The sequence below is a fragment of the Oreochromis niloticus genome, linkage group LG20, assembly GCF_001858045.2.
Source record: "Oreochromis niloticus isolate F11D_XX linkage group LG20, O_niloticus_UMD_NMBU, whole genome shotgun sequence".
Lineage (NCBI taxonomy): Eukaryota > Metazoa > Chordata > Actinopteri > Cichliformes > Cichlidae > Oreochromis > Oreochromis niloticus.
In genome coordinates, this window is record NC_031984.2 from 19,691,062 (window position 1) to 19,704,957 (window position 13,896).

At 47.2% G+C, this 13,896-nt stretch overlaps 1 protein-coding gene across 6 annotated transcripts in view; it reads left to right on the plus strand.

Annotated features, from left to right (window-relative positions):
• kmt2d (lysine (K)-specific methyltransferase 2D) overlaps nt 1-13,896 on the plus strand; it is a 30,602-nt gene that overhangs the window by 13,481 nt on the left and 3,225 nt on the right. For 5 of the 6 annotated variants that reach the window (XM_019349666.2, XM_019349669.2, XM_019349667.2 and 2 more), the window contains exons 32-54: nt 10-1,626; nt 1,717-1,875; nt 2,102-2,220; nt 2,370-4,285; nt 4,362-4,482; nt 4,839-4,923; nt 5,012-5,078; nt 5,206-5,438; nt 5,556-8,426; nt 8,638-8,787; nt 8,892-9,056; nt 9,156-9,303; nt 9,397-9,478; nt 9,570-9,742; nt 9,976-10,100; nt 10,191-10,326; nt 10,696-10,817; nt 10,910-12,284; nt 12,384-12,520; nt 12,765-12,895; nt 13,177-13,462; nt 13,593-13,666; nt 13,772-13,880. In XM_019349666.2, the coding sequence (XP_019205211.1) occupies nt 10-1,626; nt 1,717-1,875; nt 2,102-2,220; nt 2,370-4,285; nt 4,362-4,482; nt 4,839-4,923; nt 5,012-5,078; nt 5,206-5,438; nt 5,556-8,426; nt 8,638-8,787; nt 8,892-9,056; nt 9,156-9,303; nt 9,397-9,478; nt 9,570-9,742; nt 9,976-10,100; nt 10,191-10,326; nt 10,696-10,817; nt 10,910-12,284; nt 12,384-12,520; nt 12,765-12,895; nt 13,177-13,462; nt 13,593-13,666; nt 13,772-13,880 (10,401 nt within the window). The remainder of the gene's footprint in view (nt 1-9; nt 1,627-1,716; nt 1,876-2,101; nt 2,221-2,369; nt 4,286-4,361; nt 4,483-4,838; nt 4,924-5,011; nt 5,079-5,205; nt 5,439-5,555; nt 8,427-8,637; nt 8,788-8,891; nt 9,057-9,155; nt 9,304-9,396; nt 9,479-9,569; nt 9,743-9,975; nt 10,101-10,190; nt 10,327-10,695; nt 10,818-10,909; nt 12,285-12,383; nt 12,521-12,764; nt 12,896-13,176; nt 13,463-13,592; nt 13,667-13,771; nt 13,881-13,896) is intronic. The other variant, XM_025901855.1, reaches the window with a different exon arrangement.

Genomic DNA, 13,896 nt, shown 5'->3' on the forward strand with positions numbered 1-13,896 from the left:
TTTTCACAGCAGGCAGAGAGTCAAGTCTGCAGGCCAGTAAAAACAGAGCAACCACGTGCAAAGGGAGAACGGCCAAGTTTACACCTCCAGATTCCGCCACCTTCAGGCTCAACATCAATCTCTTCTCAGCCCAGCTCTGCAGACAGCTCATTTCCCTTGCCTCCCGATTCAGGATCATCTTCTGTCTTTTTCTCAGATGGACCTGTCAAAACTCCATTATCAGCTGAAATCCGGACAGATCCTTTGGCTAAGCTTCCACCTCAGTCACCCCATTCTCACTCACACCCAAACACACCTTTCTCTAATGCTGGGGCCAGCCCCTTACAGGCCCCTTCCTCAGGTTATTCTGCTTCCGGCCCGCAGGGCCCTCCTCAGGGACGGCCAGCCAGTCTTGGCCCTTTTGACATGCAACCAGGAACTCCTGGAACCCCCAGACGGGCTCAGCAGGTTGACCCCTACTTCAGATCACAGCTGCAGCAGCAACAGGGTCTTCTTCCACAATCCCAGCAAGGCTCTCAGGAGTCCCTAGGGCCTCCAGAAAGTCCTCATTCAAGAGGTCCTGGGCTCGGGGAGTCGACCATTTTTTCACCATCCCACAATACCCACTATGGAGATCCCTTCAGAACCCAGCAAGGAATGGGAAGGCCAGAATATGGTTCTTCACCGTCACCGTCTGCATTGGCTTCCTCTCCTGCAAGCACAGGGCAGTACAGGACTGATATGAGTGCACCCTCTCCACGTTCCTCTGCAGTTGGCAGACATGAGCTGTCCACCGGCTCCCCTGCTGGAATGCTAGAGTCTGGAGATGGTTTGTTCAAGGCACCTTTAACACCACGAATGCACCAAGGGGAGAGTGGGGCACTTCATCCTGGAGCTTCACCTAGCCATGTTGCTGAAGGCTTCAGGCAGTCTCCCTCTCACTCTGATCCCCATATTCATCTTCCACTAACTACCAGACCGCAGTCAGGTGATAATTGTTCTCTTGGACCCCAGAGACACTCTGTAGCTCAACAGGAGCAATGTCCTAGAGTACCCTCGAGCCCACAGTCCCAGGGCAGCTGCCAGTCTCCCCACACTCCTGGTGGCATGTCCAATGATGGTTACTCTGTCCAGTCTCCTGCTACTCCTCGTTTCCAATCTCCAGACCCTTGTTCTCGGCCACCTTCAAGGCCACAATCTAGAGACCCTTTTGCAGCAGTCCATAAGCCACCTCGCACTTCCTCTATTGGCCCAGAGGGAACTGGAAGTTACAAAACATCCCCTCATCCTAACCAGCCACCTCCAGCCCATCCTACTAATATATCTATAGGGGATCCCCTCTCTGGAAAGCCATCAACTCCCCCTACTTTCAGCCGCAGCCCGAGCACGGGAGGCTTTCAAATAACTCAACAGCAGACTCAGATGGTGCAGCAACCACAGCCACAAACTCAGCCGGCTTTGTCAGCAGACAGCCTTACCTCGCGAGTGCCACCTTCCTCTGCATCTCAAGAAATACCAGCTGTCCACACTTCAGACATGTCAAGTCAGCCATCTTTGCCAGTAACTCAAGAAATTTCTGACATTTCAGCAGTACAGGACCCTTCAGTAGTAGGACTCAGCCCTGCTGATCTGGAAAAGCACAGACCGGTATCAGAATATTTGCCTTTGAGCAGGCATTGAGTGCACTTCTGCATGCTTTTGTTTTTTCTTTGCTAATCAAAGCTTCTTGTTTTATAGCGCCAAAGACTGAGGGAATTTGTGATCAGACAACAAATGCACAGACAAGAGAAGGAGGCAGCTGCTGCTGCTGGCAGTGCATCCCCTGGATGGTCTGGGGGAGGGATGGGAGCCTTTCAGCAGGATAAAACTCACAGAGCACCACCACCTTATCCACAGGTAAGGATCCTGTGATTGAATAACATTACATTACCAATGTGAAATCTTGCAGGCATTTTTACATGCAATCTGGAAGATGTCGGGGTTTTTTGTTTTTTTTTTTTAGTTTTTTTTAGTTTTCTGATTTTCATGCAGACATTATGAAAAAAAGTTATTTTTGATTTATTTTTCATTTTTTAATAACTAAAGAGTCAAGGGACAATGGTACAATTATTACTTCTTTTAGGAGCGTATTGCTGCTGCCGCTTCAAGTGCTCAGGCTTCTGTGTCGGGGAAGATGCCCACAGATGATAAGCTCATTCGCCCACCACATGCAGGAAACCCTGCCGTTGTTGATCCAATTAGGTAAGCATTTAAATAATGAGGTACTTGGATTGAATAAACCAAATTGGTCTAAACTGAACCAAATTCAGGCATAAATCTTTTGGCTTTGAAGATACAATTGGTGTCTTAAATTAGTCCAACTCCCTTTCGTTGTTTTTGTCTTTCTTCAGGCTACCAGGACCTTCCAGACCACAGGGTATGTTTACCCGTCCACCATTTCCTCCTCAGTGGCAGGGCCAGGCCCCAAGGAGGTTCCCTCAGCCTGGCATGGAAACTGTGGGCATAAGGCACAATCTTAACCCTGCTGTCAATATCCAAGGTATGGAAGGCATGGGTAATACTCATGCCATGATGCCAGGGCACGGTGGTGAATCCATGCAGCCAGTGAGTCAAGGTCCGCCACCACAGTTCATTGAGTTGAGACATAATTCACAAAGGCCACCCCTGCGACACCAGTTTATACCCCGTGGACCCCAGCCCAGGCCACGTCTCTTTGTCCCAGAGCAAGAGATGTCAGCACCTTATGTTCAGCAACTTCCTATAGCTCAAGTTGGTGGGATTCAGACAGAGGGGTTACAACAGGGTGGACTGTCAGTTTTACTGCCTCAGCAGTCCTCGGGGTCTGTTGGACAACAGACCCACATGCAACCTCAAAATGCTACTTCGGCCCAAAACACTCCCAGTACTGAGCAGCATCGGCTTTCACAACCAGCTATAGTCACAGAGCCCCAGCCTGCAGCTGTAGAAAATGCAGAGGAACTGCCAGAACCTGATCTTGATGGGCTAGGTGATGCTCCAGGAGATGGAGGAGTAGAAGATGAGGATGATTTGGCTCTTGACCTGGACCCTGACAAAGGAGATGATGACTTGGGAAACCTGGACAACCTCGAAACCAATGATCCACATCTTGATGACTTACTCAACAGTGATGAGTTTGACCTGCTGGCTTACACTGATCCTGAACTGAACCAAGGAGACCCTAAAGATGTCTTCTCAGATCAGCTGCGGCTGGTAGAAGCTGAAAGTGAAGGTCCTTCAGCTTCATCTGGTTCTGCACATGTTAAAGTGGAAGATAAAGCCAAGGTGGAGCCAGAGCAGAAGGCTCTGACAAAAGTCCCTTCTACTGCACTAGAGTCTTCTGCTCAACTAACACCCTCTTCACAAACCGCTGATGCCTCTAAAGTTAAAGTAGAAGACAGAGGCTTGACGCCTCAGCTGCAAACAGGACAGACTATGGTGAAAGCTGAAATGGGAGAAGCGGTATCCATGCCTCTTGGTGTGACCGCACCAACAACAAAGACTTCACAAAGTGAGAGCCAGTCTGCCTCACTCAGTTCTGTTCGATTAGGGGGACTTCCATATCCCTTGCCAGGCCAAAGTGATCCATTGCGTTTTCCTCCACCTGCTCCACATGGAGATATGGGTGATGATCCCTTAGGACTACCTGATGTAGGGGAGCAGCACTCTCCTGCTGTAGATCTGGCAAAGGTAGAGAGCTCATTAGATGGTGAACTGCCTCTTCTAATACAAGATCTCCTGGAGCATGAAAAGAAAGAACAACAGAAACAGCAACAGCTCAGTTCCCTTCAACAAGGAGGCATGCCACAACAGTTTCCAGGCATTCCAAATCCACATCCGAATCAACATTCATCTGGGCAAATAATGTTACCACACCACCATCGTCCACCACCCCAAGGTATGATGAATCAGCCAGGGATGGTACCCCGTGCTTCACACATGTTGCAGCAGCAAAGGCTTATGGGACCTGGAATGGTACCGCCAACTCACATGATGGCCCAGCAGCAAACCATGATGAGGACGGGGCAACCAGGGATCCAGGCTGGGATCCAGGCTGGGATGCAGCCGGGGATGCAGCCGGGGATGCAGGCTGGGATGCAGGCTGGGATGCAGCCGGGGATGCAGGCTGGGATGCAGGCTGGGATGCAGCCGGGGATGCAGGCTGGGATGCAGCCGGGGATGCAGGCTGGGATGCAGCCGGGGATGCAGCCAGGACTTGGCCATCAATCACAGCAGCAGCCAGCAGTAAAACAGTCAACTCTGACCAACAGCTTCTTCCCAGATAAAGGTAAGCTTCATGTCTTGTCATGGTCACAACTTCTTTTGTTTTTCCATACATTCACTAATTTCTCCTATTATTGCAGATTTGGACAAATTTGCTACAGATAACATGGATCCCATTGCCAAGGCGAAGATGGTTGCCCTTCAGGGTATTAAGAGAGTGTTGGCACAGGATCCAATGGTTGTTCCCACTGGCATTAACAGGTATTTCTAATAATGTTTTTTTATAAATGTTTTTGACATTGTTAAACTGCTGCCAGATAGTAGAGCATGTGTTGATTCTGATCATCTTCAGATCTAGTTTTTGTTGTTGGTTCAAGCTCTTGTAAGCTGATAAACATAAAACTAGCATCCCTAACACCACTGTTCACAAGGTTAACTGCTCAGCAACCACTTATTTGCAGTAGTTATGTGTCAGAGACATGCCTGCAATGGTGACTTCAGTGTTAAAGACTGCTATTAGAGGATCAACTGTACCATTAGCACAGCTGTTTGCTGAGGCCCATGTTAAGTATTTTTAAAAGTGGATGTCACTCAGCACTGTTCTGCTTTCTCTTCAGGCAACAAGTTTCTTCTCTGCTTGCTCAGAGGCTGGCTTCTGCCCCAGCCACAGATCCAAATCAACTTGCATCTGGACCTGCAAAGGTATGTTGGTTTACTTTTAAAAAGTGATGATTTAATTTGTAAAATTGATGATAGCTGAGTCATTTAAATGCCATGTTTTTCTGTTTAGGAGGGAGAGACAAGTGATCCACCCCAGTCAAGACCTAACCCTCCTCAGTTTGTGCAAGGAATAATCAGTATGTTTGACCAATACTGCCTTTTGAGCTGAATTGAGTCTTCTTTTTGTTAAGACTTTTTTTTTTTTATTGCATTCTCCATACATTTGTGGATAGCTAAGGGTGGTTTGTGATTTCTTTTCTACAGATGATGCTGAACAGCACCAATACGAAGAATGGCTTCTTCATACCCAGCAGTTACTCCAAATGCAACTGAAATTTTTGGAAGAACAGATAGGAGTTCATCGCAAATCACGCAAAGCACTGTGTGCGAAGCAACGCACTGCTAAGAAAGCTGGCAGGGAGTTTGCTGAGGCAGATGCAGAGAAACTTAAGTTGGTCACAGAAGAGCAGAGTAAAATTCAGAAGCAGCTTGACCAGGTGTGTAGATGTTCAGTGTTCTGAAAACAATTTTTGTATTGCACAAAAAGGCTTCTGGCACATTTGATATACAAATATACATGATATACAGATTTCCTCATAAATATTCTGTTTTAGGTGCGCAAGCAACAGAAGGAGCACACAAATCTAATTGCAGAGTACAGAAGCAAGCAACAGCAGCATCAACAACAGCAGCAGCAGCATCAACAGCAGCAGCAGCAGCAAGGCTCTGGTATTATAACCCAAGGTCATTCTGCACAGGGGGGGGCCTCTCACATGTTTCCCAAAATGCCTGGTCAGATGATGATGGGCCAGCAGGGGGCACCAGTAATGGGGCAGCATCCTGGCATGATACCCCAAGGTGGGATGCCTGTCAGAATGCCCCAAGGTCAGCCCTTTATTGGAGGAGCCCAGCCACAGCTTTCTGGGGCTCTTGGAGCCAGTGGTGCCAGGGTCCCAGGTCCTCCTGGGCCTTCAGGAGGATTTTTCCCTCAGGGGCCTGGAGTGCAAGGTGCAGACCCTAGGCTTCTTCAAGAAAGACAACTTCAGCATAGGATGCAGATGGCAAAGTTCCAGCAACAGCAGCTGATGGGCCAACAACCAGTGTCACTCCCAAATCAACAATCTAGTTTAATCAATCAGTCGCAGGCTGGTATGATGGGGAACCAACTTATGGCGCAACAACAGGTGAACACTCAGCAGGGTATGCTAGCTAATCAGCAGAACCTGGTCCAGGTTGCACAAGGAATGGTTGGAGGCCAGACTGTGGCTCCATCACAGAATCTTGTGGGCGGCCAGTCTATTAACCATTCTCAAGGCATGGTATCAACTCAGGCAGGAATAATTGGTAACCAACAAGTTGCATTGTCACAGCAGCAGAGGCCTCAGCTGATGATGGGACAGCAGGGTATGGTTGGCGCTCAAGGTCACCCTGGCCTGAGGGGGCCCCATGCCCAGTTGACTCCTCAACAACAGAACATTCTGGCCCAACGCATGCTTGCATCTCAGCAAAATATTACAAAGAATTTAGCCCACCTTCAGCAGCAGCAACTGACACAACAAAGACAACCAGCACAGTTGATTAACCAGTCTGGCCAAGAGCAAGGTCTTTCCCAACCCTCTACCCCACAAATGGGTTCCTCTCCTTCAGCAGGAAGTAACACACCCCAGCCCCAGGGATCTACAGAGAGCCAAAACTCAGGACCCAAAGAAGGTGGTATCCTCAGCCCTGATTCAAGAACCCCACCACAGCAGAGTGGACCCTCTACTCCCAACCAGATCCAACTAGGCTCTGCAAATGATCATCAAACTGACCTGGGACGACAGCACCAGAATCAGGTTTATGTAGGCCAGCAGCAACAATCAAATCCCCAGTCTGTACATGAGAAACAGTCGGGTTTGGTCGGAAACCAGCAAACTGGTATGCAGCAACTGCAGCAACAACTTCCAGTCACTGTTCAGAGACAAGGTTCCCTCACCACTGACAAGCCCAGTTTGATGACTATTAAAGAGGAAGGAAAAACATCTGATTTCTTACATCAGCAGCAGAAAACTCTTCAAAATGCCACACAGCAGCAACAGGACACCACCATGCCACAACAGATCACAGTACACAACCATCCAGGGCAGCAACAACCTGCTATGATGGGTCTTAGTTCACAACAGCAGGCCATCATGGCCCAACAGCAGAAACAGCAGGTTTTAATGGGTATGATGAGAGCTCAGCAGCAAGGAATGATGGGACAGAGACCTGGTGTTCCTCCTGGACAGATCCGCGCCCCTATCAACATCCAGGCCATTATTGCTCAGAATCCTCAGCTCCGCAGTCTCCCCCCCAACCAACAGATACAGCACATCCAAGCCATGATTGCACAAAGGCAACAAGGACAAATGCTGCGGATGCCAATAGGTCAGGGCCAACAAAATCAGTTGAGGCCTCAGCTCTCACAGATGGGACAGCAAATGATTGGGATGGAAGGCCATCAAATGTCACATGGAGCCATGGGGAATCCAGGAGCACTGGGAAATCAACAACATCCAGGTATGCCAGGCCAGCAACCTGGTGTTGCTCCTCAGATACAGCAAGGAATGATGGTCTCTGGGCAGCAGCTCCAAGTGGGAGAGATGATGCAGCAACATATGAGAGGACAGGTGCCACATTCCCCAATGGACCAGGGCCCAATGGTGAGGCCAGCATCTCCACGTCAGCCATTGGCCAACTCCCCTGGGGATTCTCAACGGCACACTTTTAATCAAGCTATGGGGATTCGTCCACCCACTCCCAACCAGAACCAACAGCAAGCACTAATGGCAGGCCGTGTGCAGGGCTCTCCATCACATGCATATTCTCCAAGAACTCCCTTTGGCATGAGCCCAGTCCACCCAGTCTCACCCCATTCATCTCATGTCTCCTCGCCTTCTATAGCTGACAGCAGGGCTGGGAGGGGCAGTCCCTATAGCCAAGTCAAGGCTTCTCCACTCAGGTCACCCGGGGCGAAGAGTCCACTTGATTGTCCAGGACCTAAAGCAGACACTCAGTCACCAGGCAGTGGTGGTCTGGCTGCTTCAGTGACTTCCAATGGGCCACAGAAAGGTACAAATGCTCAGCGTCAGTTGCAGCAGGGTACAGAGGACAAACAAGAGGAGCTATGCAAGATGACAATACAGAATATTAAACAGGAACCAAGGGAGGTCCAATGTGACAGTGCGGCTGAAGCTCCTACTGGGACTATAAAGCATGAAGCAACCGGGGAGATGGTTAACGCTGGGAACAACACTACCTTTATTAATGCTGGAAATGCTGCTGTGACTCAAAGCCCTAGAACTGAGACTGGACAGCAGTTGCTGCAGAAACTCCTAAGAACTAAGAATATTCAGCTTGGTGCTCAGAGGCCTTGTGAAGGCATCCACAGTGAGATCAATGGTCACATCAACAGTAAACTGGCAATGCTTGAGCAAAAGCTTCAAGGGACTCCACGAAACATGGAGGTATGTTTTCCTAAAGTGCATTCATTCTCTTTACCCTGATCCCAAAAGGTTGATTCTGTTTATCTGGACGTAGTGTTTTCAATGGGAGAAATGTTTCGTCACTCAACCTTTTGGGATTTACTTACCTGGATGATTGAGCATGCATCAAGACTCTTTACCCTGATGTTATATTTGGGGAAAATCTCAGTTTTATTTTTTTGACCTTTTACAGGATCTGCAATCGATAACAAAAAGGCCTCCTGTGCAAAAGCCAAAGCGCACTAATAAGGCAGCTGGAGATCGAGGGCCTAATGCACGTAAGAAAAACAAGAAGGAAGAAGTTGGAAAAAGTGCTGAAGCCTTGATAAAACAACTCAAACAGGTACAATAATGTCAAAATACATTTCCCCCTAATGATATTTTGCCACTGATGATCTGAAGAGTGATTCTTTTTCCTTTTCTTGGCTAATGGATTTTTACTCGTAGGGCCTCTCTCTGCTGCCCTTGATGGAGCCGTCAATCACTGCCAGTGTGGGTCTTTTTGCACCTTTCGGAAGCAGTCCAGCCAATGGAAAAGCCCAGCTAAAAGGCTCATTTGGAAATGCAGTGTTAGACAATATCCCAGACTACTACTCTCAGTTACTCACTAAGGTAAAACTAAGCTGCCAGTGCACCACCAACATTTTGATTAAGGCATAATGGTAATTTCGGAGCAAAGTCTTCAAGAACATATTGTTTGTGCATTCACAGAGCAACCTCAGCAACCCCCCAACACCCCCATCTTCCTTGCCACCTACTCCTCCACCATCAGTACAGCACAAACTGCTGAATGGAGTAACAGCTGGGGAGGAACTGGCTGAGAGACAGAAAAACAGAGAGCCTGCTGAAGAGCCGATGGGTAAATTTATTGTTAATTATTAATCCACAGTTATGCAGTAATTGCATTCTAAATGCATTGTATTATAATGCTGCATTTTTTTTCCTTCTTAAGATTCTGTGACAGAGGAGGTAAAGAGTGTAGACATTCTAGCAGCTCTTCCCACACCACCACATAACCAGAATGAGGATATCAGGTACACAAGGACAACTGTGCATAGTTATCAGTCCATAGCATAGATATATTTTCATAAAGAGGCTATAAATGTGTGAAATATCTTTTAACAGGATGGAAAGTGACGATGAGGATGCTCCAGAAAGCATAATTCCAGCATCATCCCCTGAGAGTAATGTAGGAGATGAAACGCCACGTTTTCCTCATCTGCGGGAGCCTAAAGAGGAGGAGACAGACAGGGCAATATCCCCTATCATACCCCTCATACCTCGCACTGCCATCCCAGGTATTATACTCAGTATGTCACATCCTACGGTCTGCTGAGGTAGCAATGCTGCTGCTCTGTATGGGGAAATTAAATTCTGAGTTAGTTTGTTTTATATGATTGCATGGATACATAGGTCATAGGGAAACCTGCTTGGAATTTGTACAATTGTCTAATTTTTATTTTTTTTTAATGTTAAATCTGTTTGCGTCTTGAAATGCAGACAAATGTTGAATTTACACATTTGCTTACAGCATTCACAGAAAATAAACAAGTCGAAGCTCCTGACGGCAAGGTAGATTCAGCGTCCAACCACTGGGATAAGAGCAAAAGCAATGAGGTGTCTGTAACGTTCACGTTGTCATCTGCTGCAGCCAAGGTACTAAGCTATCATAATCTTATATCGTCTTTAAAACCTTTTATGTCCGAAACTATTGATGCAATCTAAACTTCTGCTAATATTTTCCAGAAACTAAATCACGTGATGATGGCCATGGCCCAGCTTCTTAACATTAGGATGCCAGGTACTTATGAGGTCACTATCCCTCCCCAAAACCCTGACATGTCTGGAGGAGATGGGCCTGGGAAAGGACCTGGCCAATCAGGTACACACTAAAATAAATAAATTGAGGGTTTAGCTTTTTTAGAATTCTGCTTCTTTTTTTTTTGTTGTTCTTGTTGTTTTTTTGGTGTGTGTGGAGTGTGAGTTTCTTTTTAGCTAAAAGCAAAAGGGTGCGAGTCTGTCAAGACATTCAACATTTTGTCTCAAAGTGACTTGTCATATTGCTAATGCATATTGCTAATGTAAAATGTCTGTTCAGTAGTCTTTCATTAATCCCATCTCATGATTGTAGTTTGAGCATGTTAGTTGAGCAAATTTGGTGTTTAAATGTTTTGGGGTTTTTTTTTTGTTTGTTTGTTTTTTTTAATTGTGGTAGAGTGACTATACCATGTATCCATGTTATGTTTTACAGGGGTTCTGTCTACAAAGGATGGTGCATCACCTAGTCAGGATGAGTGGCTAAGGCAATTTGATGTGTCTCTACCTGGCTGTACACTGAAGAAACAAGTTGACATTCTGGCACTTATTAAACAGGTTGGTCCCTAAAGGTCTCCTATTGCCTCATTTAATCTTTTTTATTACATGTGTTGAAAGCGTTACATCTCCTGCGTGCATTTTGCTCTCAGGAATTTGTAGAGACTGAAGAAAAACCAGTTCAGCACTGCTACACAACCAATGTAAATGATTTGGATGTGCGCCACCTTCCTATTATACCAGTGGAGGAGTCGCCACCCCCATCACCGTCTCCTCCTCATCCTCCTCCATCTCTGCCAGTTACAACTAGTGATGCTGAACCTTCCAAAAAATCAACTTCCTCATCACCGTCTCCCTCCAGTCCGGCCAATGTCCAAACAACAGCTGAGCCTGAACAGGATGTTGATCCTCCTCTTGATGCTGCTCAATCAACTGAAGTCACGGAGCCTGAAGTTGCTGCTCCAGAGTCATGCGCAGACGCAGCAGCTGCCTCTACAGTTTCTGATCCTGCTGCTCCTCCTGAAGATCATCTGAGCACTGTTGTCAAGGAGGAGGAGGACTTGGTCACTGATCCAGCTCAACCTCCTAAAGATTCTCCCACCCCCATGGAGTCTTCCCCTAAAGCTGTCAAGCAACGCAGGCCTCTCTCACCTGATGAGGAGGTGGTGCATTCAAAAGTGAAGAAATGGAAGGGGATTCGCTGGAAGCGTCTTCAGATTGTTATCTCGATTCGGAAGGGTGGCTCTAAGAAAGAAAACAGCCGTGAGGTGTCTGAACTGATGGAACGGCTGCGCATTACTCTTCGACCAGAAAAGCTGCCTCGGGATAAACGCAAGTGCTGCTTCTGCCACGAGGAAGGCGATGGTGCCACAGATGGGCCCGCTCGTTTGCTTAACATTGATGTGGACCTGTGGGTGCACTTAAATTGCGCTCTGTGGTCCACAGAGGTGTACGAGACGCAGGGGGGCGCCCTAATCAACGTGGAGGTAGCCCTGCGTCGCGGATTGAGGACTCTTTGTGCGTACTGCCAGAAAACTGGTGCCACAAACAGCTGCAACAGACTGCGCTGCCCGAATGTCTACCACTTTGCCTGTGCCATCCGGGCACGCTGCATGTTCTTTAAGGATAAGACCATGTTGTGCACCCAGCATAAACTGAAGGGGCCCAGTGACGATGAACTCAGCACATTTGCGGTCCTACGCCGCGTCTACATCGAGCGTGACGAGGTGAAACAGATAGCCAGCATCTTGCAGCGAGGAGACCGTATCCACCTCTTCCGTGTCGGAAGTCTCATCTTTCACGCTATTGGCCAGTTGCTGCCCTCCCAGATGGCCAACTTCCACTCGGCTACTGCAATCTTCCCCGTTGGCTACGAGGCCACACGCATCTACTGGAGCACACGCGTACCCAACAAGCGATGCCGCTATCGCTGCCGCATCAGTGAAGATGATGGCCGCCCCCTGTTTGAAGTGCGTGTTCTGGAGCATGGGATGGAGGATTTACAGTACCGTGACCCTACTCCAGAAGGTAAAACAAAAGTGCTTTCTGATTTTTGTGCTTTATTCTCCCCTTGTTATGTTTCTTAACTTTAAAGAACAGAGTTGAATTTGCTGTTTTTGTCTTTAGGGATCTGGGAGCGGGTTGTTCAGCAGGTGGCTAAACTTCGTGAGGAATCATCCATGTTGAAACTGTTCACTGAACACATCAAAGGGGAGGAGATGTATGGCCTTACAATTCATGCTGTCATGAGAATCACTGAGTCGGTAAGAATCCCGAGCACTTTCTTTCCCTTCTTATTTTGTCTTTATCTCCCATGTTCGCTGATTTAATTTGCGGTTGGATAACAGTTTCAGACTGTAATAAAATAAAACAAAGCATTACAGACTTCACAAAATATCTGCTATATCTTGTATTAACTGAACTCAATGTGACCAGAAATGATAAACTTTATAGCCATTATAAGTCCATTATGATGATCATTGATTGGTATGACTTGTTGTGTTTTAGTTGCCCGGAGTGGAGAACTGCCAGAATTACCAATTTAGATACGGCCGGCACCCTCTGATGGAGCTCCCACTCATGATTAATCCCACTGGCTGTGCTCGCTCAGAGCCCAAGGTCCCCACACACTGCAAGAGGTAAAGCATTATTTTAGCGAGAAGCTGCACACTCAACACGTTCTGACGTATCCGTTAATCCGTGCAGCCATGTGAATCACGTTGAAGAGGCTTGTTGACTAAATTTTTGCGGAGTTGACCAACATTAGCAAATTCCAGACAGAATATGTTGACTGGTGAGGTAATACACATTAAAAATGAAATGCTTTAAAACATCTATGTAATGCAGGTAACTTGCTTCAAAACAACCTCAAACCTGTAAAATTCAAAGCATTCAGACTTTCATTTTGCTTTCTTTTTAGGCCTCACACTCTTAACAGCACCAGTGTGTCCAAGGCCTACCAGAGTACCTTCACTGGAGAGCTCAACACACCATACAGCAAGCAGTTTGTCCACTCCAAATCCTCCCAGTACCGGCGCTTGAAGACTGAGTGGAAGAACAACGTGTACTTGGCACGTTCCCGCATTCAGGGCCTGGGGCTGTATGCTGCAAAGGATTTGGAGAAGCATACGATGGTTATTGAGTACATTGGTACCGTCATACGCAACGAAGTGGCCAATCGCCGGGAGAAGATCTATGAAGCGCAGGTAATCAAACTTAAACAGTTGATGGAGACTGGGTGGTACAGAAACTTTGTTAGCTGTGCTGCTCACCTTTCTACAACTGTAGGACAGGTCTGACCTTTTTTTTTCTTTTCCTCTTGCTCTTTTGCCGTAGAACCGAGGGATCTACATGTTCCGTATCAACAACGAGCAAGTGATCGATGCAACTTTAACAGGTGGCCCAGCCCGGTAAGTGTGTGTTTGTGCATGGCCGCCTTGTTTTAAATCCTTATTTTATTTTTTTTCTTCCCCCAAATTGATTTTATTTTCCCCCATTTCTCTTCTCCTTACTAGCTATGTCAACCATTCCTGTGCGCCCAACTGTGTTGCTGAGGTTGTAACGTTTGACAAAGAAGACAAGATTATCATCATCTCCAGTCGAAGGATTCCTAAAGGAGAGGAGGTGCAGTGTGATAAAT